The sequence below is a fragment of the Canis lupus genome, chromosome 9 (genome assembly GCF_003254725.2).
Source record: "Canis lupus dingo isolate Sandy chromosome 9, ASM325472v2, whole genome shotgun sequence".
Taxonomy (NCBI): domain Eukaryota; kingdom Metazoa; phylum Chordata; class Mammalia; order Carnivora; family Canidae; genus Canis; species Canis lupus.
The window spans coordinates 34,244,967-34,267,432 of NC_064251.1; the positions used below are offsets into that span (position 1 = coordinate 34,244,967).

Sequence of the window (22,466 nt, forward strand, 5' to 3'; positions counted from 1 at the left end):
TGGCCCCATTTCCACTCTTCCCAGATGCCTCCAGATGCTTACAGACTAGAGCTCTATAACCCAGCCCCATACACAAACACCTATCAGTTGCTCTGAAATCCTAAAGTATAATTATTCAGCTTATCCCTGATAATTCAACTTCACAAAGTATTTTAGAATCAGACACATCATCCTTTTACTACTATGGCCCCGATTGGCTCTAGGTTATCAGTGGCTTTTCCAAGCCTTTTCAAAGGTTCAGATTCACTTAGATGGAGGCTCACGATTGAAATCAGTGTGGTTTGGTCACTGTGATCCTTTGATGAAGAATTTAGAATAAGGGTCCCCAATTCACTACAGATATTTTAAAATATAAATCTACAGAGGAAAACTCATTTTTGCATGAGTTTATTTTGTGAACAAAATATATTCATGAGGGATCCCTGGGTGGCGCAGTGGTTTGGCGCCTGCCTTTGGCCCAGGGCGCGATCCTGGAGACCCGGGATCGAATCCCACATCGGGCTCCCGGTGCATGGAGCCTGCTTCTCCCTCTGACTGTGTCTCTGCCTCTCTCTCTCTCTGTGACTATTATAAATAAATAAAAATTAAAAAAAAAATATATATATATATATTCATGAACCATAACGATAGGACCAGAGGACTGGGAGTGCACCTGAGTCTGATGCTTCATTTTGCTGCCAACTTATTGTGTGGCTTTAAGGAATTTAGTCAGATTTTTTGTACCACCCACCAAATAAATTTTATCTCAGGGGAAAGAAATAAATAAGCAAGTTACATGTCCCCCTAATATAATAAGTCTATTTCTAGGGTAAACATAAACTCCCAATGTTTAGAGTTAGAAAGGATCTTAAAGATTATTTGGTTACCTTATCAACCATACCCCAACAGATAATAGGTTATGTGACTTGCTTTTTATTTTTATTTTTTTTAAAGATTGTATTTATTTATTCATGAGAGACACAGAGAGAGAGAAAGAAAAAAAGGCAGAGACACAGGCAGAGGGAGAAGCAGACTCCATGCAGGGAGCCTGATGTGGGCTCGATCCCAGGTCTCCAGGATCACACCCTGGGCTGAAGGCAGCGCTAAACCGGTGAGCCACCCAGGCTGCCCGTGACTTACTTTTTAAATGGTCATAAGTCACCTATGGACTTTTCATATATCCACAAGAGATAACTAAATTCTACATAATCTCTAATGGTGATAAAATACATGATGCGAAAAACCATACAGTTTACTAACTTCAGAGCTGTTGTTGTCATAGCAGACACATACATTCTTCTAGATTTAGTGTTTATATGCCTCATATTAAAGTCACAACACAATTTAAAGAATTGAAATAACAGATACTGGTGACCACAAACATTTTTTAAAACCTCAGTATTAGAAATAAATTTTGCTAAACAGAGGTTATCTTCAAATACTATTCTCCTTCTACATAGTATTTATTTCTTCTTTTATACAGTCTGTAAACTAAAACTGAGCTAGTGAGATTCTCAATTCAAACAGAACGACTAATATGTTGAATTCTGTTTAAAGTTAAATTTTCTTTTAATTTTACCACAACTAAACAGGAATTTCTCGTACATTTTAGAAAGTTTGTAATTTGAGAAGAAAACCATAATGTTTATTTGAAATTCTAAGGAAAACACTACAGATGAATATTATACATACAGGAATATTTATATAGGCAATATTATAACCTATATTTAACTGATAACAGTGGAAATTAGAAGGTATGACTGTTTGGCTTATAGTTGTCCTCCAGCTTTAAGCTACTTGAAGGTGCCTGGGTTAAAATCTTATGTTTTTTGTTTGTTTTTTCTTCAGTCCTAGAGGACTGTGAAACAGAACTACCACAGTCATTTGAAAGACTCCCAAGAGAATAAAAATTGGTATTCTAAAGCATCCATGCCTGCATTTCTCCTTGGCATTTATCTTATACTGTCTTCTGTTGTTTTCCTCAGTAGGATTAGGGTAGGGTGCTGTTCTTTATATTCCTACAGGACTGCCACAGTGTAGGAGGTCCATCTTATAAGACATTGAGATAATCTAGTGCAGTCCCCAGTCTCAGTAAGGTTCTTGGCCAGATTTCATAAAAATTCTCTACTGCTTTGAGGAAACAATACAGGTCGTCAGGCCATCTGGTGTACAGTGATTCTACAGCAGAATAAATGACATACCCATCATGTAAAATAATGCTAAGTTGTGGTAAGGTATTTGTTCACTTATTATAAAGTATGCCTTCTGGTTGACTAGGATCAAAGAGGAAAGAGAACCTATGGCAGTCTATAATAATATCTTCTTAATGGAATGCTCAGGGGAAAGTCTCTGCCAATATCTGCTTTTAATCGCCCTGCAATGACCCCCCAAAAAAGTTTAAAATAAATAAATAAGGCTTGGTAAAAATGCTGGCTAGTAAGATAAGGCAATAGATTGGCAGCTCTTTGGCAAACTACTAATCTCCCTATTTCTTCATCTGTAAAATGAAATGATTGGATTAGGTGTTTTTTCTAGTTTAAAATTTGATGATTATGTTTTACAAATGGAATAGCCTGCCCTGTATTTTACCCTAGGTAAGGAAAACTGAATAGGATTTAATTCTAGTATAAGACCAATAAAGTCCTCCACAAAGTTTTATAAAAACTTGGCCACAGAATTGTAAAGTCAGATACCAATATGGTTCTAAGCAGAAGATACAAAAATGAAAGAACCTGAAACCTGAATCACATAAAAGATTTCTTTTTTCCTTTTCTCTCTCTCTCTCTCTCTCTCTCTCTTTTTTGAGTGGGTAATTAACAAGACTGTACAAAATGGTTTACAGAAAAAAGAATGGGAATCCATAATCTGTTTTTAGGAAATAACAAGATCAATAGGCATAAAACACAAAGCCTGCAGTCTCATCCAGATTATTCTACAGAAATAACAACAGCAATAGTATTTCCCAATTATCATATATTATATATACATAATAGTACCCTTTTGATATATAAGCATGCATAAAATTGGTAGGCACATGATAACTAAATATGCTACCTAAATTACAGTTGTATTATGGCTGCTTTCCATCATAACAGAAGTATCCTAAACTTTTAAAAAATGAATGGTGGTCTTGAAAATAATTACATTGCCGTCTTAAACAATTACTACTGCCTCAGATTCCAGAGACCAGAATTTCTAAATAATCTAATTTCCTATCTCCAAGAAAAATGTGAGACTGTGTTTATAATTCTCAAAAAAACTCTCTAACTTAAATCACTTTATTTTGGTGTTTCCAAATTTGCATATTAAACACAAATTCTAATATATTAAAAGTATCAAACAAAACAAAACAAAATATATTCATGAACTATAATGTTTAGAACCCAGATAAAAATTAGAGTAGGTAAAGTAGCTTATCTGCTATTTTTAAAAATAAATGAGCAAGCAACAATAAACTTTTTTAAAAAGATAAAAAGTTTTCCATTATAGCAAACAGAAATTTAAGTGCCCAAGGAATTCTATCCCAGGGAAAGCAACAGAGCTCAAAGGATTGAAACCAAAAAAATAGAAAGTAACTAAAGTTAGTTTTATAGCCTATGTTTTTTGAATTTAGTAATCAAACAGACACATATACCCACAAACATTTGGAAAGCACAATTCCTCTACTAAGAAAACATAAGTAGATCCTTGTCATATCAATTTTTACATCTGAGGTCATCTTAGGTCAGGCCATCCATCTTATAACTATATCATAATATAGTTGTCTGTTTGACTTCAAGTAATATATTCACTTTTGCTTTAAAATTTTGTTTATTTTAGAGAGAGAGCGAGCATGTGAAAATGGGGGGGAGGGGCAGGGAGAGGGACAAGCAGACTCTATGCTGAGCACAGAGCCTGACAGGGGCCCAGTCCCACAACTCCAAGACCATGATCTAAAATCAAATCAAGAGTTGGCCACCCAACTGACTGAGCCATCAAGGTACCCCTATACAAATACTTTTTAAATTAAGTAAACTGAGGGTAAATCGGTTTTGCGAATTTGGTATTATTTAAATAATTGGGATTAGTCTAGAATAACAGTCATTGATCTGGAATCCTTAGATCCCTATATCTTTCAATTCACTGAGGTTTTATGAAAAATTATATGTTAAGTACATGTGGTCAGCAACTTTTCTCAAATCCTCAAAGGTGTCTGTGACACCAAAAAAGGATTAAAAATCACTGTGTTAGGGTATCTCAAAACCAGAATTGGGAGCCAAAAGCTTACGACCAAGAAAGTGAAATCCTTTGGATATATGCCAATATTTTATAATTACAGATTTAAAGTCAGCACCCCAATAAATATTTCTTAGAAAATTAGAATTTCTGGGACACCTGGGTGGCTCAGTGGTTGTTCCACTGCCTTCAGCTCAGGTCATGATCTGGAGTCCTGGGATCGAGTCCTGCATCAGGCTCCCTGCAGGGAGCCTGCTTCTCCCTCTACCTGTGTCTCTCATGAATAAACAAATTTTAAAAATCGAAAAAAAATTAAAAAATAAAAAATTAGAATTTCCTAAAAAGCAGAAGTTGGTCTATTAAACCAAATAAATGCTGTGTAAAAACACTGTGGAAAGGAGCACCTCAAACATATTGATTATAGCTATGTTTACAATTTGGAAGCAGCAATCAAGGAGATACTAAGCTGTCTGTAAGTCAGAGGAGTAAAGGAATAAAGCGTGTTATATCAAACCCAAAGCACTCAAAATAATTGGCCTCGTAGTATACTTAGAAATGTGATGACATAAATAAGTCTGCTTCATCCTAAAGTTATCTCCCAGCTACTAGAGTTACTCAGCACCACCATCTTGTTCCTTATATTTATTCAATAAATAATTATTGAGTAACTATTATGTCTAAGGCACTAAGTATATTAAGGCACTACTTTCCAAGAATACAGCTCTGAACTAAGGAGACAAAAGTCCCTACTTCCATAGAACTCATATTCCAATGAGGGGACAGAGACAAGTACAAAAGTAAAATATTATAGTATGTCACATGGCCAAAGCTTATAAAGAAAAACAAAGCAGGGAAGAATATGAGCTCAGGAGGAATGAGGCCTTCCTAGACTTCAGCAATGCTGAAAAAAACAATGAATGCAGATCAGAGCATGGGCTCATTGTTTTTTTTTGAGACATAAAGTTGGCAAACCGTTTCACCCATAGTTTTTTGACTGAGTTATCACACTGAACAGCATAGGCCCAAATAGAGTAGATATCTCAGACTTTGACAATATTTTAGCTTTTTAGAATTCCCATTCCAGAGAACTGATCCCAGAGAAACCCACATCCTTGGATACCTTAAAAATTGGACTATTCATCTATCTCCTGCAAAGAAGACTGGGTCTATCCCTGTGCAGCTTTGTTCTTGGATAATTTATTTGCTTTCTCTCTCCCATTATGTTTCCTTTTCTGTAAAATGGAGTAAATATCACTTGTTCCTATTTGGCTTGCAGGTATTTGTAAATCATTTTAAACTTCTTGGAAGAAAACATAGAAAATCAATGGAACATCATTACCACACTCTTCTCTAACAATACCCTCCCTGCACTACCAATTCTGGTTCCTAACAGGACATTTATAATAGTATAGTGTTCATTTATAACACTTTTTTCCTCAACTGTACTTAGCAATTTGAAGGAAATAAGAGAAAAAAAAGGGCACAAAAAAGTTCCAACACTTTCCAGTGAGTAAAATGCAAAAGCCCATCTATTAAAAACAAAAACAAAAACAGGGGTGCTTGGGTGGCTCAGTCAGTTAAGCATCTGACTCTTGATATCTGCCCAGGTCTTGATCTCAGAGTTGTTGAGTTCAAGCCCTGTGTTGGGCTCCTAGCATGGAGCTACTTAAAAAACAACAAAAACAACAAAAACCAAGAGCCCCAGAAACGTCTTTAATACTATATAAAAAGTAAACTATGGCTGGGGTGCCTGCGTGGTACACTTGGTTAAGCATCTCACTCTTGGTTTCAGCTCAGCTCACAATCTCAGGGTTGTGAGATTAAGCCCTGCGTAGAGCCCCACATCAGGCTCCATGCTGAGCACAGAGTCTGCTTAGGACTCTCCCTTTCCCACTCTACCTACCCCACACTCTCTCTCAAATAAATAAATAATCTTTTTTTTTTTAAGTAAACTATGGCCAATTTTTACATAAAGAAAAAAATTACAGCACACATGCAAACACTTTACTGCAAAAAACAAGGAAATGTCTACCCCCAGAATCAGCTAAACACTAAATAGCCTGATAGGTGTAATAGCCAAAGGTACAGCTCATTTATTGATTCCTATTAACCACAGAGACTTATGAATTTGAATTTACAAAATATTTGCTGGATTTCCACATGAAATAAAGAACTATTATGTATACAAATCTGCTTTATGGGTGCTTATAAAAGAGATACCTTAACTTGAAAAATTATCATTAAAAATATTCTGTAGCTTTCTTCTCTCCTCTGGGTGCCAGGCTTCTAACAACAAAGCCAAATCAAGAGAGGCTCTGAGCTAGGACCGTAGAAGGCAAGTATCTAAGATTGTTAGTAGTGCACACAGCGGAACTGTATCTGATGGGTGTACTTCTGACTCTGTTCCAAAGTCAATTATAAATTAATTGGTTTTTCTGTACCTCCATTAATATAAATAACTGAGAGTTGACTGTGCCTTGAATATTTACTCTTCTTTTAAAGGCTGGTCTCAAAACAAAATCCCAAAACTTTGAAATCTCTACTTCCAAGGGGCTCCAACTTGTGCACTCAGTGCATATGCTATTTTAAAATTTATGATGCCAGGTTCCTGTATTAGATGGTTTACCATGGTCTGTTATAAAATGAAGAGAAAGCTAATGAAAGCTGTTACATGAAAAGGTAGATACTGATTAAATAAACAATCTGATTTACAAATATCTTTGCAAATGAAACACAAATGAGAGAAAGGGAAGGAACAGAGATTATTAGAAATTAGCAGGATATTGGGTATTCTGGGTCAACCTCAGAAACCAGTACTCATCATTTTCATTCCTTTCTAGTCTGGAAATAAATGAATCATTTATATATATAGCCCACACTGGTATTCTGTTCATTTGTAGCATTCTTTGATGCCCAGAATTTTAGAGCTGAAAAACCTTGGGCTCTGGGGTTCACGCTCCCAAGTATGCCACCTACTAGCCACATGACCTTGGCAGATAATAACACTTTGAGTCTCAGTTTCCTTATCTGTCAAATGTGAAGAATAAAAGTTTTGTACTTCTCTCACGAAGTTATTATGAGGATGCAATGAGCTAATAATACATGTAAAATGACTACCACAAGTTTGCAATGCACTATTATATTTGAGTCTCTCATTTTTACAGATGGGGAATCTATAGCCTAGAAAGGTAAAAACCATTTTGTCCCAAAACACCCAACTACTTAGTGACAGAGTCAGAGCTAAAAGTCATGTCCCTTGAGTCACAGTGTAGTCATTTTGTCAACTATAGTTACCTAAAGCATTGTCTCTCTGGCTTTGGCCAGAGCCTTAATCATAAAGATTTCTCTCCCTCCTCAAATTATTCATTTCAGGTTCTGACTACAAATAAAGCAAAAATGCAAAGATAGGATAGCTACATGTTGACTAAAAGGTAAATTAAGGGGCAAGCAGAGACAATGCACAAGGGGGAATTTGTCCAGGAGGTGTTCGCTGCTTGTGGCCAAAAGCTAACCACCACAGTTCCCACTGTAAGTCTGAAGCCTCAGGACAGTACATTCTAATCTTGATCATAACTTTATCCTTGAGTCTAAGAAAATCCAGGACAACCCGCTGAGCAGGAAGAGTATGACAATCAAAGAACGTTGACCTCTCATGCTATGCTAATAGGAATCTCGCTCTTTTGCTTCGAGGAAAAAGATCGATTTTGAGTTGTCCCTCTGTGTGACATTTATAAGTAAGGAGTAAGAATCGAAAAAGAAAATAGGACTATAATCATTTATAGAAGTGGTAGCAACCATGTTACTAGAAATATAGAAACAAATCTTGACAAGAGTAAATAAACCAGAAAACTGGACAGTTAGACAATGCATAAGATCTACCACATTTTCCATCTACAGTGGTATAAACCAGGAAAAAATATATATATATTCAAATGAAAAATAAAAACAGTAAAAAGTTATACTCACCATCATTTAGTCCTTTTTATCAGACACAGACAAGGAATTAGGAGATCTGGAAAGTTTCCCTGACAGGGATTAATTGAACAAAATATAAAGAAATGTCAGGTTTTCTGAAACTCTCTGGGAATTCCAGAAACCACAACAAGGGTACTGTTTTTTTAAATCACAGTTCTTGTATCTTTACATTTCCCAATGCATAGCACCCCCAATTTAACAAGGCCTGACTACATCTTTAGAGACAATCAACCTTAATAGGCACCTAGAATAATTCATAGGCAGAGGATACATAAAATTATCTAAAATTCATAAAAGCCAACAGAGAAGACTGCCTTCAGATTTGTGACACAGGGTACAGCTATCTATCAAGCAAGCTGAAGTGCAGCAAAGCACAGCTCTGAGAGATGCAAACTTCAGTTAAATGGGAGGCTTGGTTAACCACAGTTGAGTAAACCTGAGCTGCAGTGTAATCTGATAAGGAACAAACAGCATGGATTCTACAAGTGTAAACCATGTGTCCCTAACACACTAGAGTTCTTTGAAAGAATTAATCAAATGGCAGGTAAAGAAGAACGGATGCATATCATTCAAAAGGTTTTTGTATTTTTAAAATAAAGTCTCTCAAAAGAGGCTATTAGGAAAACTTAGTAACTATTGTGGATTAAAAATTGACTCAGAGACAATAAACCAGGACCAATATTGATAGTATCCAGTGATTAATATTAGCCTAGTATACAAACTTATTAATGACCTAAAAAAGAGGTTTATGTGAACAGAAAAAGTGAAGAAAGACTAAAAATTGCCAACTATGCAAAACCACCCTCTAATAAAGCATGTAAGGCCTTGCTAAATAATAGATACAATGAAATTCCCCCTTCACTAAGTAAAGAAACAACATTTAAAGTATACTGATATGTTCAAAATTAACAGCTAAAAAAAAGAAAAAATCAGCAGGATTTACCAGAATGAGAAGAAAGGTAGAATAGGAGAAGATGTGATAAAGATTGGTAAAATAATGAATGGTAGAGAGAATCCCAGCTAGTCTCTGTTATACACCTTTTCCTTTATAAATACACAGAGCTTTATAACAGAAGACAACACATTTAAAATAAAAGAGACACTATTTTATGTATCATAATTTTTTTTAAGATTTTTTAAAGATTTTATTTATTTATTCATGAGAGACACAGAAAGAGAGAGAGGCAGAGACATGGGCAGAGGGGGAAACAGGCTCCACGCAGGAAGCCTGATGTGGGACCTGATCCGGGACTCCAGGATCATGCCCTGGGCCAAAAGCAGGCGCTAAACCGCTGAGCCACCCAGGGATCCCCTGCATCATATAATTAACCCATGAACATGCCGCCACAGGACATTAATAAGACACATGGCTTAGTATGGCTCCCAAAGACCTCAGATATATCAAAATATGGTTCTATAGTAAAATTAGAGATAAAAATGAAAATGAGGCACATACGTTATGCTTCAGGATATTAACTAGACAAAGTCAGGAAGAAAATTTCCTTTCCAATTATATTCAAAATGATTTGTAATTTCAATCTGTAAGTATTCCTTTTTTAAAAAAATATTTTATTTATTTATTCATGAGAGAGACAGAGAGGTAGAGACATAAGCAGAGGGAGAAGCAGACTCCCCACAGGGAGCCAGACAGGGGACTCAATTCCAGGACCCCAGGATCATGCTCTGAGGACCTGAGCCGAAGGCAGCCGCCCAACCGCTGAGGTACCCAGACGTCCCTCAACCTATAAATATTCCTAATTCCATCCTAGAGTTTAAATGAATAAATAGGCTCTTGTCCAAAAATTCTTTTGCCATTTTTTCCAGATACATTCTTTATTCTATTTTTCCATTTCATCTAATCCTTCCACTTCATTTATCCCAGTGTCAAAATATTGCCTAAAAAGTGATCTTAAAGAACCACAAAATCATATAATGTAAAATCCCATGTTTGGAAAAGAGAGTTCTATAATTTGTTAAATTTTCTCACCTTCTTTAAGTAGACAACAATTTAAATGCAAACAATACTTTGGTTCTGTTCATATCACAAAATTAAAATCTGAGGCTGGATATTGAAATAAATCATATTTAATAACATTTTAACCTATGTCCAAGAGCTATAGCAAGAGCCGCCCTTTTATAAAATGAATATTAAGCAATAATATTTCATAGTTCTATGGAATAAGACACTAGAATGCCACAGTAAAAAAGTACAGCCCTTTAGGCTCTCTCTTCACCATGGGGAATGAGCAATTAACCTATGAAAATCTATGGCCCCAGTCAGTTCATAAATTTGATACATAAAGAATAGGCTATGAATGAATTATAGGCAAAATTCACAGTGTAAAAGCCTAAGAAACTGTGTCTGAAAAGCTTGGTGGGTGAATAAAGAACAAATGTTGAATTAAAAAGTTTTCAAAATAAAATTATGTGTAGACAAGACCAAAGGAGGCAATTTTACACCTTGTGTCCATTTTGTAACATAGTCCTCTCCATTTTGGGGTTAGCAATAGAGTGCTACACGTGGTATAAAGCCAGCCGTAACATTCAAGCTTGATTGAATTTTAAAAGTGATATGATGATCAAATATGTTCCAAAGACATTCTAGAATCTCAGGGTGCTGCTGACCATTGTAACCTCCTTAAAATTGTATGGCAACAGATGGTAACTAGACTTATTGTGGTGATCACTTTGTAATGTATACAATATCAAATTATTATGTTGTACAGTTGAAATTAATGTTATATACCAATTTTACCTCAATAAAAAAAAATCAACCTCCTCAGTGTTCACTTCAAATTTAAACAGGATATGAAGTCCGATCCTTGGGTCAATTAAATATAAGTCTATATATTTAATCTATCAAAAAATGGGCCCCAGAATACATCACTTGCAAAGAATGGCCTTATTACATGAATCTAAAAAGACAATGTAATATCAGCATTAAAAATAAGCAGATGATCTTCTAAAACATGGAATTTTATATGTTTCTTCTTTAGTATAAATTAAGAATTTGTTTTAGAAGGCCAATAAGGCAATACCCTTAAAAGATAAACAAAACTAAACAGCAGAAGCTCTTGTATTTGATTTGAGAGACAAAAAAGAAGAAAGGCATATTTTGGACAGATGGAAAGTGAAATATAATAAATTATCCTTACCTGCATTAATTTTCCTTCTGCGGGAGTTATTTCAGCAACACCAGCAAAAACACCTTCCAAAGTGAGATTCAGTTTTCCTGTGGGGTCCATTTTCAAGGGGATCACTCTGATAATAGCTTTCTGCTCTGCTGATCTTTCAGACTCCACCGCTGCTGCCAATACCAGTCCTGTGCGTCCAAAGCCTGCCTGCAGGGTAGCCATCAGCAGCCAGGGCCAGAGGGCAGCCAGCTGCAGCTGGTGGCTACCACTCATGCTACCAGCTGCAGCAATGCACTTCGGCCATACATACTGCTTCCACTAGCTAATACCAAATGCAGGTTCTCAGATCCAGACAAATGGGAGGAAAAGACAATTTATGCTTTGGTTTCTGAAAGCCAAGTCGTAGTTTTGGCTCTTCCTTTTTCTAAAATAAATTCCCAAGAACAGGTGGCATTCCTGATCTGTCAGGGAAGAAGAGGGTGTTTTCAGCCCACTTCTGCTGCAGATATGTCATTTTCTCCCATCTTCACTATGATTTGTAAAGATATCACCACTTCTCTTTGGAATTTCCAACTTTGCTTGAAGTTGAATGTCACATCCTGAATTATTATTATGTCAATTCACTTGGTGCTGGTCTTCCATATGCATCAAGTTGCTGAACCGCTAAACCCAATGTTAATGAACAAAACAAGGCAAAGTAAACAACTAAAGCCAAGCATTGCAGAGGAGAATGAAAAAAGCCAGCTTGGAAAATGAAGAGATGGTCCTTCCTAAGCCACAAAATTGTCAATGGTAAAGGAGAGATTTTTTTTTTTTAATGGAGGAGAGGGTACGATACTTCAGGCCACACTTCGAGAGATGTCCAAAGATGCTATGACATGTATTCAAAAGTTTTCACATTAAACTTTTTTTAGTGTAGCCAGAGTTCTAGGCCCATTGAATTTATACTTTTCATGAAGTTAAATATACTATCATTTTAATGTTCTACCTAAATTTGTCTATAAATTAGATGCCAATTTATATGTCTTCACATATTACAGGATAATCCTGAGTATCATTGCCTTTTCCAACTTTCAAAATCATAAGAGTATTTGAAAAAGTTAGCTTTCCAATTATTTTTCCAGTTAAAATTGATATTTCTATCTTTATTTTCCGTTCTATCTTAGGGATTCCAGCTTTTACTCTCCTGCTTGAGAATGCCAAGCACTTTGATTTCCCATGAGATGCTTTTGGAAACTACTTTATTATCCAGATCTTGTAATCTGTAATTTTCTACGTTCTTAGGTAAAACAAAGGACTATTCCTAACACGTTTTCAAATTCTTTGAGGGGGTGGGGAATAAAAGATAGGGGGAGTAGGGAGGTGATTAGTCTACAGGCTCTAAGTAGAACATCCTGAAAAAGTAAAAATAAGCCTGAGTAGAGCAGATCTGTGCTATTTCTAGGCACACTTGAGAATTTAGGTCTTTGTACAAACAAAATCTTAGTTCTAAGATATTAAAATGTGTACCCTTCAGGAAATAAAAATGCACTTCAACCACAAAGCCCACTGTGTTCAGAGGTCAAGTTAAAAAAAAAACAAAAAACTTATAAAGTCTTCGGAATAAGTGGTGAAAAGCCAAGCAATTGAACATGAACCTGTTATATAGATCCTTCTCTTTTGCTGAGGCAGAGGGAGAAAAATAAGAATTTCAAAAGAAATCTGCAAACCTGTTGTGCTGTCGGGCCCACCGGAATCCACGGGGGTGAAACAAATTCAATTATGCTTTTATAGGTCCTGCTCAAAAAAGGTTTCAACTGCTTAACCAAGTACAGCTCATTCTTCCACCTTCTTACTCTGCAACCAGATCAAGGGCCCCACACTGCAGGTAGGTGCCGAGAAATTCCGCAGCCTGAAAAAATAATCCATGCAGGTCAAAGGCAAACATTTACTCCAGGCTTAGAGCTACTGTTCCCAAGAACTCTAAAAGCACTTATAAAGGATCCAAAATCATTTTTGAAATCTCCTTTCTAACAAAAGTTCTTTTTCTCCCCGAACAGCATATAAAATGATCAAATCCTGAGAGAGAAAAGAAGCAAAGTAGCAAATACATCAGCAACAATTCACTACCAGGAACACAGAAAATCCCAGAGGGAGAAAGCAGTGTCTCTGAATCATGGATGGGCTTGGAAAGTTCGGAAAGATTCGAGTGCTTCCCTTCCAGAAAGACAATTCTGGATCAACTCCCTAGAGGAGGAAGCCTGTGGTTTGTAATTGGTGTTCTAGCTCGACTCCCTCCCCTGGGACTGCAATCACGCTCTCTACCTGCTGACACAAAGTGAGGGTGGAGCAGCTAGAGGCAACCACCCGCTCCTCTCCCCAGCCCGCCCCTCCTCCTGGCTGGCTAAGGCGAGGGCTTGAGTGCACGCACACTTACAGAGCCAGACACGTTCTTTTCCTCTCCGCTCTCTCAGCTCCCCTACTCCCTCTATTGAGCCACAGTCAAACTGCATCCAATTCAATGCTCAATCATTTTCTCTGGGTAAGCAAGCTGTTTGATACATGTCAAACAGGTATCTAGGCAGTAGAACACACCCAAGAGAACATAAACGGTGGTATAATGAAATAAAGGGAATGAAATAATAAAAACCCAGAACATGAAAGAGTGGACTCAAGATTTTGCAAATATGAGTTCAGAGGGATTTCTGCTCTTTTTGGATTTTAGCGTCTATGAATGGCACAAAGCTAGAATAAAGTGATCCAGTGCTATAGTACTTATTGCTGTCTCATGTATGCTACCCCGGCAAGAACCCTGTCCATTTTGTACATAGTTTTTCTTCAGCTTTTACTTATTTAAATTCAGGAGCTCTTTTCTAAACTGTGCCTGTATAGAGCAGGTTGATATCAGAGGTCTAGAACCTGTTATTTTCTTCTCATGCCTTTGGAAAGTGAAATAATACTATAGATCACACCTATGTGTGTGATCTTTTAGAGCTTTTAGAGCAGGTTGATATCAGAGGTCTAGAACCTGTTATTTTCTTCTCATGCCTGAAAGTGAAATAATACTATAGATCACACCTATGCCCTCAATGTAAGATTGCAAGTAAGTCTATGTCATTAATACAAGCAAAGGTATAAAATATATATGCTTAATGGGAAGCATGTAGGCAAAAAGGAAACCAATTTTTGGCTAACTACCACAATCATGAACTATAACCCTTTTAGTTACTTTGTCATTAGAATGCAACAGTTTCTAATATATGTTTCTAAAATTTGAATTTTCAAATTTACCAGATTATATTTGACTGTCCATTTCATTTCTGACCTATTGACATCTCTCCAAACTGTACAAATGCACGACAGTGTGAATGTGGTTAACACTACTGAACTGTATACTTAAACTGTTTTTACACTTAAATTTTTAAAATTGTGGTAAGAAGCATGTAAGATTAAAAAATGTTTTATTTATACAAGTGAAAATACACAAACTGATCATCTGTAAAATGTGGATAGCAATAATTGCATTGTAGGTTGGAAACTAAAACTTAACTGACATAATGCCTCCAAAAGCAAAAAAGTATGAGTGCTTTCTTCACCTTGAGCATAAGAAGATATATGGCAATAGTTTTGGCATTTTAGGCCTAATAACTGATATAGAGCAGAAAAATATGCTCTAAAACAAATCTTTAATTTAGCACTTAATTTAGCACTTTCTCTTTACTGGTTGGACCTTAAGAACACGATACAAGTATAGACATTTACAGCTCTTTTCTTTTTTTTTACAGCCCTTTTCAAAAGAATTTTTCTAAATCTTCTATGGTTTTATATTTCTTATTGTATGTATACTGTATAATAGTATAGCATAAATAATGCAAAATATACATTGCCATATATTTGATATATGCAAAAACATTTTTAAACAAAAAGTGACTAAGGGACTTTGCCTCACCTACTCCTGCTTGAAACTTTCAAAGGAGTTGAAAGACCTAAACCTAAGAGTTAATACACACATTCAGTTAGAAGGAAGAAAATGCAGATGCGGTTGCCCTTTCTTGAGGAAACTCCCAAGATCTAGGAATGATGGTAATATGTATCATGAACCTGGGTATCCCGTGAGATCCTCAAGATCAAACCAAACAGCCCTGTGAGGTTTATTTTATTGATATACTGTGCTTACTAGGTCACCAGAATTGACAAGCAAGAGAAATTATTCTCTGGCTTATCCCTCAGGAGTTGATATACCACAGCTTCCACAGAGGTGTCATAAAGATGTCATTACTATGGTAATGAAATGCCCATCTCATTGACATCTACTATCTAATCTTACCCATGAGAAAGATCATCCTTCAAGATCTATTTCCACATCTGATTGACTAAAGTTACTGAAGACTACTCATCCTTTTCCTTAAAAAACAAAAAAACAAAACAAAACAAAAAAACAGGTTTCTATAAACATTGTCCAAGAATTGTCCTTATCCCTAACAGCATTTTAAAGATTCAATCTCTATTCAATTGCCAATGGGAAAAAAAAAGCCAGGACTAACTTTTTTTAAGTTAGATTCTTTGAAAAACAATACATTCTCTTTTAAATTTTGCTATTGGGGATCCCTGGGTGGCTCAGCAGTTTAGCGCCTGCCTTTGGCCCAGGGCGTGATCCTGTAGTCCCGGGATCAAGTCCCAAGTCCCGGGATCAAGTCCCACGTCGGGATCAAGTCCCACGTCAGGCTCCCAGCATGGAGCCTGCTTCTCCCTCTGCCTGTGTCTCTGCCTCTCTCTCTCTCTCTCTCTATGTCTACCATGAATAAATAAATAAAATCTTTAAAAAATAAATTTTGCTATTATTAATAATAGTCATGATGACTGAGGTTTCTATTGATCACCAATAAAACAGTAAAAACAAGCAAGACAAGTTGTTGAAACACTCACTTTATTGTTGACTGATTGAAATTTATCATACTTAAGGTGCTGAAATACTGAGGTGCTAGTCAGAAACCTTGTTAGTAGATGTCAGACCCTACTGGCTAATTCACACAAAGAATTTATTCGATCTTTTGCCATTTTTCCCAAGTCAGTGATGATAGCTTTAGTTGATAGGTAGCAGGCATGTGAGTATAGCAGGAGATCCAGCTCCTTGGTCTGTTGTGTTCATATATAAAAAAGTTTGGAAAGCTGATAAAGGTATTTCATTCATTAAGCCTTAAAACCACTGAAACCAAATCCATGTCAAGGTTTCTGTTTGACACACATTCCTCAAAAGATATTATCTCTTTCAAAATATACAAAGCCAAAAGGCATATTAAGGGAAGGAATGTCACCTACACAGTTTATCAGCTTTGCGACATGACAGAAAAAAGGCGCAATTCCTTCATTTGGAAATTGGGTCTCCTCTTCACATACTCTGTCAAAATACATAGTGTGGCTAAAAGATGGAAGAGTCTTAATAATTTGTTTATCTTTTAAACCTTGCTAATAAAGATGAATAAATGCCCATCACATGGACATCAACTAGTCTAATCAGATGGACCAAACAGGTCACTTTTCAGAACCTATTTTCATATCTGAACTGAGTCACTGTAGACCAATACAGAACTCATTCTTTTCCAAAAAACTACTATCTCTGTAAAACTTCTACAGTTTGACATCATTGGGAAGGCACAATGCAATTTAAGAAATGAATTGTTACACTCACAAAGAGTAGCATAGTATTTATGTCATATCACTAAGTGCCTTTTCTTTTTAGTTTCATATTCCTAGGCTTTCCTTTTGTTTCTGCAATTCTTATTAGAATAATTGAAACAGAATCCAATAAGAAAGTTCTAGCCAGTTTAAAAGACTTTAAAATCATAAAGTTTCTTGCTGTCATTGGATGGGCAAGTAAGGGATCAACCACATAAAGTGGACACCCCAGATACCTCTCCTAAAAACCGGTCCCACAATACTATTTAATTCAGAATCCTATAGAGGGGATAAAATTAAAATGTTATGGTCTATCCCACTATCCAAAATTCTCTCAGAAGCTTAAACCAGACATAAACTATTAAAAATGCCAGAGGTACAGCTTCTGGTAAATGACTACTAATCAGTTTTTCCCAAAATTTGCACACAATATCTCATATAGATGAGAATTTATATGTATTGAATATAAAAATCTAAAGTAAGAAAACAGTGTTAAATCGCTAAATGTTTTTGTTCACACATTTTCCCCTTCAAAATAAGTATTTTACACATGCATCCTTTATCCTTCTATCCTTCAGTATTAATAAAAATATAAAGTTTTAAACCTTTTAAATCTACCAGCATTTATAAATATAATGAACAAATTAAATACTTTTCTTTAGAAGACATTTAAATAAGTGATATATAACAAAACCTTCTTACCATTTATGATAATGTATCATTAAAATTAAAGAAAGATACGAAAATAGAAGAATGCTCCCATTAATATAAAAGAATCAGGGGCTGTTAAGTGTGATGGATGGTCCAAGTCTGGATGCCTTGCTTTTGAAACAGAATGCTGGGTTAGGAAGTAAGAGCATTTCCTGGTTAATCACTTAGAAAATTAGCTCTTTCTGAAGAGTTTCTTCCCTGGAATTCCTGACCCATTTAGATCTGTGATCTTGGTGACCTCACATGCCTTTGTTTCTCACACAATCTTCTCTACAAGGATCACACTGTGACTTGAACCAGAGAGACTGAACTCCCCCTGGAGTTGTGCTGATTACAGTTTGAGAGTGGCAAAATGGCAAATCAGCACACACATACAGATTATTCTTCAGTACCATAGATGCAGCAGTTTTTTTAGATGCTTCTTGACTGTAACAGAAGGCCAGGACTTTTCATTTGAAAGGGATCTGGGCAGCAAAAAAAAAAAAAAAAAAAAAAAGACTGCTAGATGTTTAGTAGTTTGTCAAGGTAAATAATCTGAACTGAACAGCTGCAGCAAATAAAAAAGTCCCAATTCTCAATTAACAAAATTCTCAATTAACAAAACAAAAATACTTTTCCTTAACAGAACTGAAAAAATCCCAACAGTGTGTCATGTGCAAGGCTAATCTGCTTCCAGCTACAGCTAGTGCACAATGTCACATTTGTCATCCATTCCTCACTCTTTTAATTCTTCCTCCTTTGGAAAGTGCTCCTGCTTGCAGGCCACGTCCACCAGCAGATGGAGATCTAAAATGAAAGAAGGTTTGTTTACTCACTCTTAGCCTCTAGGACTATAGAATTCAATAGATAAGTCTTCAGACAAGAAGAACAAGTTGCTCATGTTTAAATGTAGAATTGGTTCTCAAACTATATTATCTCATCAGAGTCTCAGTTTTCGGTCATCCCTGTAACTCTAAAGCACACAGATGCAGGCCAATTGTTAACCGAGTAAGACCAACAAAGTATACAGTTTCTTTCTTTTCAGTGATGTGTCTGAGCCTCTTTTCATTTCAACTACCTTTTATTTTAAATGAAAAATTAAGAAGTGTCAAAGGGATCAAAGTGAAATATACACACATAAATCAAAATTCATTCCTTTGATACTATAAGGATGAGTAGGGTGGGTGGCTTGTGGGAATTGAAAAAGTGGTGCCTTCAGAAATACAATGTTAGGGCAGGACCGGTGGCTCAACGGTTTAGCGCCGCCTTCAGCCCAGGACCTGAGTCTGGAGACCCGGGATCGAGTCCCACATCGGGCTCCTTGCATGGAGCCTGCTTCTCTCTCTGCCTGTGTCTCTGCCTCTCTCTGTGTGTCTCTCATGAATAAATAAATAAAATCTTAAAAAAAAAAAAGAAATACAACATTAAAATGAGTAATCACTATTTTTCCAAAGTTGATTTACTCCATAAAATTTCCACTTACTGAAAACACAGCTGATCTCTTGTAGAAACACCTATCTGAACTGTCTGTAGAAAAGAAACACCCTTCATTGTAGTCAAGAGACAGAGGGTTCACTAAAAATGGAAAGAACTAGGGATGCCTAGGTGGTGTACTTGATTAAGTGTCAGACTCTTGGTTTCAGCTCAGGTTGTGATCTCAGGATCATGACCTCAGGGCTCTACCTCAGGCTCTGAGCTCAGTGCAGTCTGCTTGGGTTTCTCTCTCCCCCTCCCGTTGCCCCTCCCCACCCCAAATAAAAACATAAATCTTAAAAAAAAAAAAAACCCATAAATCTTAGAAAAAAAGAAAAGAATGGAAAGAACTAAAAAGTGAACTCTCAGCTCAGGTACTAGATTTTGCAATACAAAAAACTAAGACCATGTATAGAAGTAGAGCTACGGGGCCTTAGTAACACTGGCAGAAGTAAAAAGATCCTAATGTGGCTTCTAGACTCGAGCTAATTAATTAGTTTTCAACTTCTAGAGCAACATACGTACTTCTAGTTTATAACTTCTAGACCACGGAACCCTTTTCAGTTTGTTTTGCAGTTTACAATTTTGCTGTAGAACCATTTGGGAATTAAACTAAACTATATAGCATGACTCCTTTATTTAATTCTAGTCACAAGACTAGAATCATTACATTTATTTATTTATTTATCATTACATTTCTAGAACACAGCTTCTGTGGGACTGACCCACAGAGTGGGCAAGAGAGCTGATTCAATAAAATAATTCTACCACCACATTTGAGAAAATCCAGAAAGCATACAGAATAATAACTAATTTTTGCATAACTTGTAAGAGGCAGACCAGTCATTAGGGGCAGGTGAACTCATCTGGTGAACTGCACTACAATCTATCCATAAAGAACAAGCAATTTGGATGGCTGGGTGGCTCAGTCAGTTAAGCGCTTATCTGCCTTTGGCTCAAGTCATGATCCCAAGGTCTTGGGACTGAGCCCCACATTGAGCTCCCTATTCAGAGGGGAGCATGCTTCTCCCTGTCCCCCGCACCTCCTGCTCATGCTCTTGCTCTCAAATTAAAAAAAAAAAATCTTAAAAAAAAAAAGAGGGGGGATCTCTGGGTGGCGCAGCGGTTTGGCGCCTGCCTTTGGCCCAGGGCGTGATCCTGGAGACCCGGGATCGAATCCCACGTCGGGCTCCCGGTGCGTGGAGCCTGCTTCTCCCTCTGCCTGTGTCTCTGCCTCTCTCTCTCTCTCTCTCTGTGTGTGACTATCATGAATTTAAAAAAAAAAATAAAAATAAAAAGAGGGGATCCCTGGGTGGTTCAGTGGTTTAGTGCCTGCCTTTGGCCCAGGGCGTGATCCTGGAGTCCCGGGATTGAGTCCAATCCCTGCATGGAGCCTGCTTCTCCCTCTGCCTATGTCTCTGCTTTTCTCTCTCTGTATCTCTAATGAATAAATAAATAAAATCTTCTTAAAAAAGAATAAACAATTTATCCAGATGAGCCTCTTATAGAGGGAAAACATACCATCAATTTATCACTTAAGATTCATTTCTTGTACATCCATGATCATGGCAGCATTATTCACAATGGCCAAAAGATGTAAGCAGTCCAAGTATCCAAGGGCAGATGAATGGATTTAAAAATGTGGTATATACATACACTGAGATATTAGCCTTAAAAAATTACAAAATTAAAAAAAATTACAAAATTTTGACACATGCTACAACATGGTTGAGCCTTGAAGATATGCTAATTGAAATGAGTCAGTCACAAAAAAATAAATACTGTATAATTCCACTTATACAAGTACTTAGAGCAGTCAGATTTATAGAGACAGAAAGTGGGCATAGTGGTTGCCACAGGCTGCAGGCTATTATGGGAATTATTGTATAATGGACACAGTTTCAGTTTAGGAAGATGAGAAAAGTTCTGGAGATGGATGGTGGTGATAATAGTGCAACAATGTGAATGTATTTAATGCCACTGAACTGTACAAAATGGTTAATGTGGTAAATTTTATTATGCATATTTTACCACAAAAGTGCTACTTTATAGTCTATATAATAACAAAATACAGTACTGTCTTATATTTATATAACATTTTTTTCAAGTAAAGTGTATTATTATAAAGTCATTTAATTAATCCTTAGGGATAAAATGATACCAGGAGCAAGAAGCTCTCCTCTAAGCTATATGGTTAATAAGTAAAGCCAGTGGTTTCTAAACCTTGTTGCACACTGGAATCACTGGGGATCTTTTAAAAAATACTGATGCCTAAGGCTCTTACCCTCCAACATTCTGATTTAATTGGTGTGAAGTGCTACCTAGGCATTAGGATCTCTAAAAGCTGACCGAAAGATGTAGGAGAAACACCTAATTATGAACATTCTTCAAATACCTCAGCTCCATATGAGAAGGAAGCACAGGCCATACGGTAATGGAACATGTGAAAGGTAAAGGCTAGTAAAGCCACTACAAATTTCACAAAGGGAGGCAGACTGAAGAATAGTAGCAATGAACTCTCTTTTTTCGGTGAATAAATGTCATTCATCATGCTTATTACGACTTTATCACATCGATATGTTCAAATCACGGACAAGAACACATCACAGACAGGAATGTTTAAAATAGCAATACCCTGCATGGCTCTATAACACCCTCAGAATGAGCTATGTAAAGTAATGTGAGCAACAAACCCTCTTAACCTTAATAGCTGGGCTTTAAATAGCATTTGGCACACAGCTTCTAATAATGAGCATCTAAACATAGTAATTTTATTAAAATGAGCTTCCTTCATTAACAAAGTTGCCAGTTGAGAAGAGTATAGTGACTAGGTGTGTCTGGGTGGCTCAGTTGGTTAAGCACCTGCCTTTGGCTCAGGTCATGATCCCCATCAAGCCCCATGTCAGGCTCTCTGCTGAGGGGGGTGGGGCCTGCTTCTCCCTCTCCCTCTGCCTCTGCCTGCTGCTCAACCTGCTTATGCTCTGTCAAATAAATAAACAAAATCTTTTTAAAAGTGTGGGGGCATAGAGACCAATTAGAATATGCAAAAATATAAACTAGCCTGGTGCTACTAGAGGTTTAGATGACTTCCTTTAGAAGAGAAGCTTGCATACTCATCAGAGAAGGTAAGTATTTGCGGATGACAGATGACGGACGGTAGCTCAGTTGGTTTGAGAGCTGAAAGGCCTTGAGGCCCTTTGCATTGCATCTACTTGTTGGGGAAAGTTCATTCCTATTGAGAGCACCCTCTAGGGCTTCAGAGTGATTATCTTAATGAAATCTCATCCAAAATCCAATAGCTACAAAGTGGGAAGATCGTTCTTTAGGAATGACAACAACTTTGCT

At 36.7% G+C, this 22,466-nt stretch overlaps 2 protein-coding genes and 1 long non-coding RNA gene across 7 annotated transcripts in view; 1 reads left to right on the plus strand and 2 right to left on the minus strand.

The window, feature by feature from the left end:
• RNF43 (ring finger protein 43) overlaps positions 1-13,151 on the minus strand; it is a 64,862-nt gene extending 51,711 nt beyond the window's left edge. For 2 of the 5 annotated variants that reach the window (XM_025439742.3, XM_025439741.3), the window contains exon 1: positions 11,325-11,464. Coding sequence is in view for 3 of the 5 variants with exons in the window: in XM_025439739.3 (XP_025295524.1) it covers positions 11,325-11,576 (252 nt within the window). In the remaining 2 variants the exon portion in view is untranslated. Of the gene's footprint in view, positions 1-8,160; positions 8,180-11,324; positions 12,486-13,012 lie in introns of those variants that run through there. The other 3 variants (XM_025439739.3, XM_035720598.2, XM_025439740.3) reach the window with 3 other exon arrangements.
• On the plus strand, positions 10,780-14,056 carry LOC112655028 (uncharacterized). The gene is made up of 4 exons (XR_003133518.3): positions 10,780-10,830; positions 12,470-12,587; positions 13,077-13,170; positions 13,343-14,056. It is a non-coding gene; the product is annotated as an uncharacterized LOC112655028 (long non-coding RNA).
• A 2,136-nt stretch (positions 14,057-16,192) lies between these two features.
• HSF5 (heat shock transcription factor 5) overlaps positions 16,193-22,466 on the minus strand; it is a 44,013-nt gene continuing 37,739 nt past the window's right edge. The window contains exon 6 of the mRNA XM_025440323.3: positions 16,193-18,455. Within this exon, the coding sequence (XP_025296108.3) occupies positions 18,385-18,455 (71 nt within the window). The 3' untranslated portion in view covers positions 16,193-18,384. The remainder of the gene's footprint in view (positions 18,456-22,466) is intronic.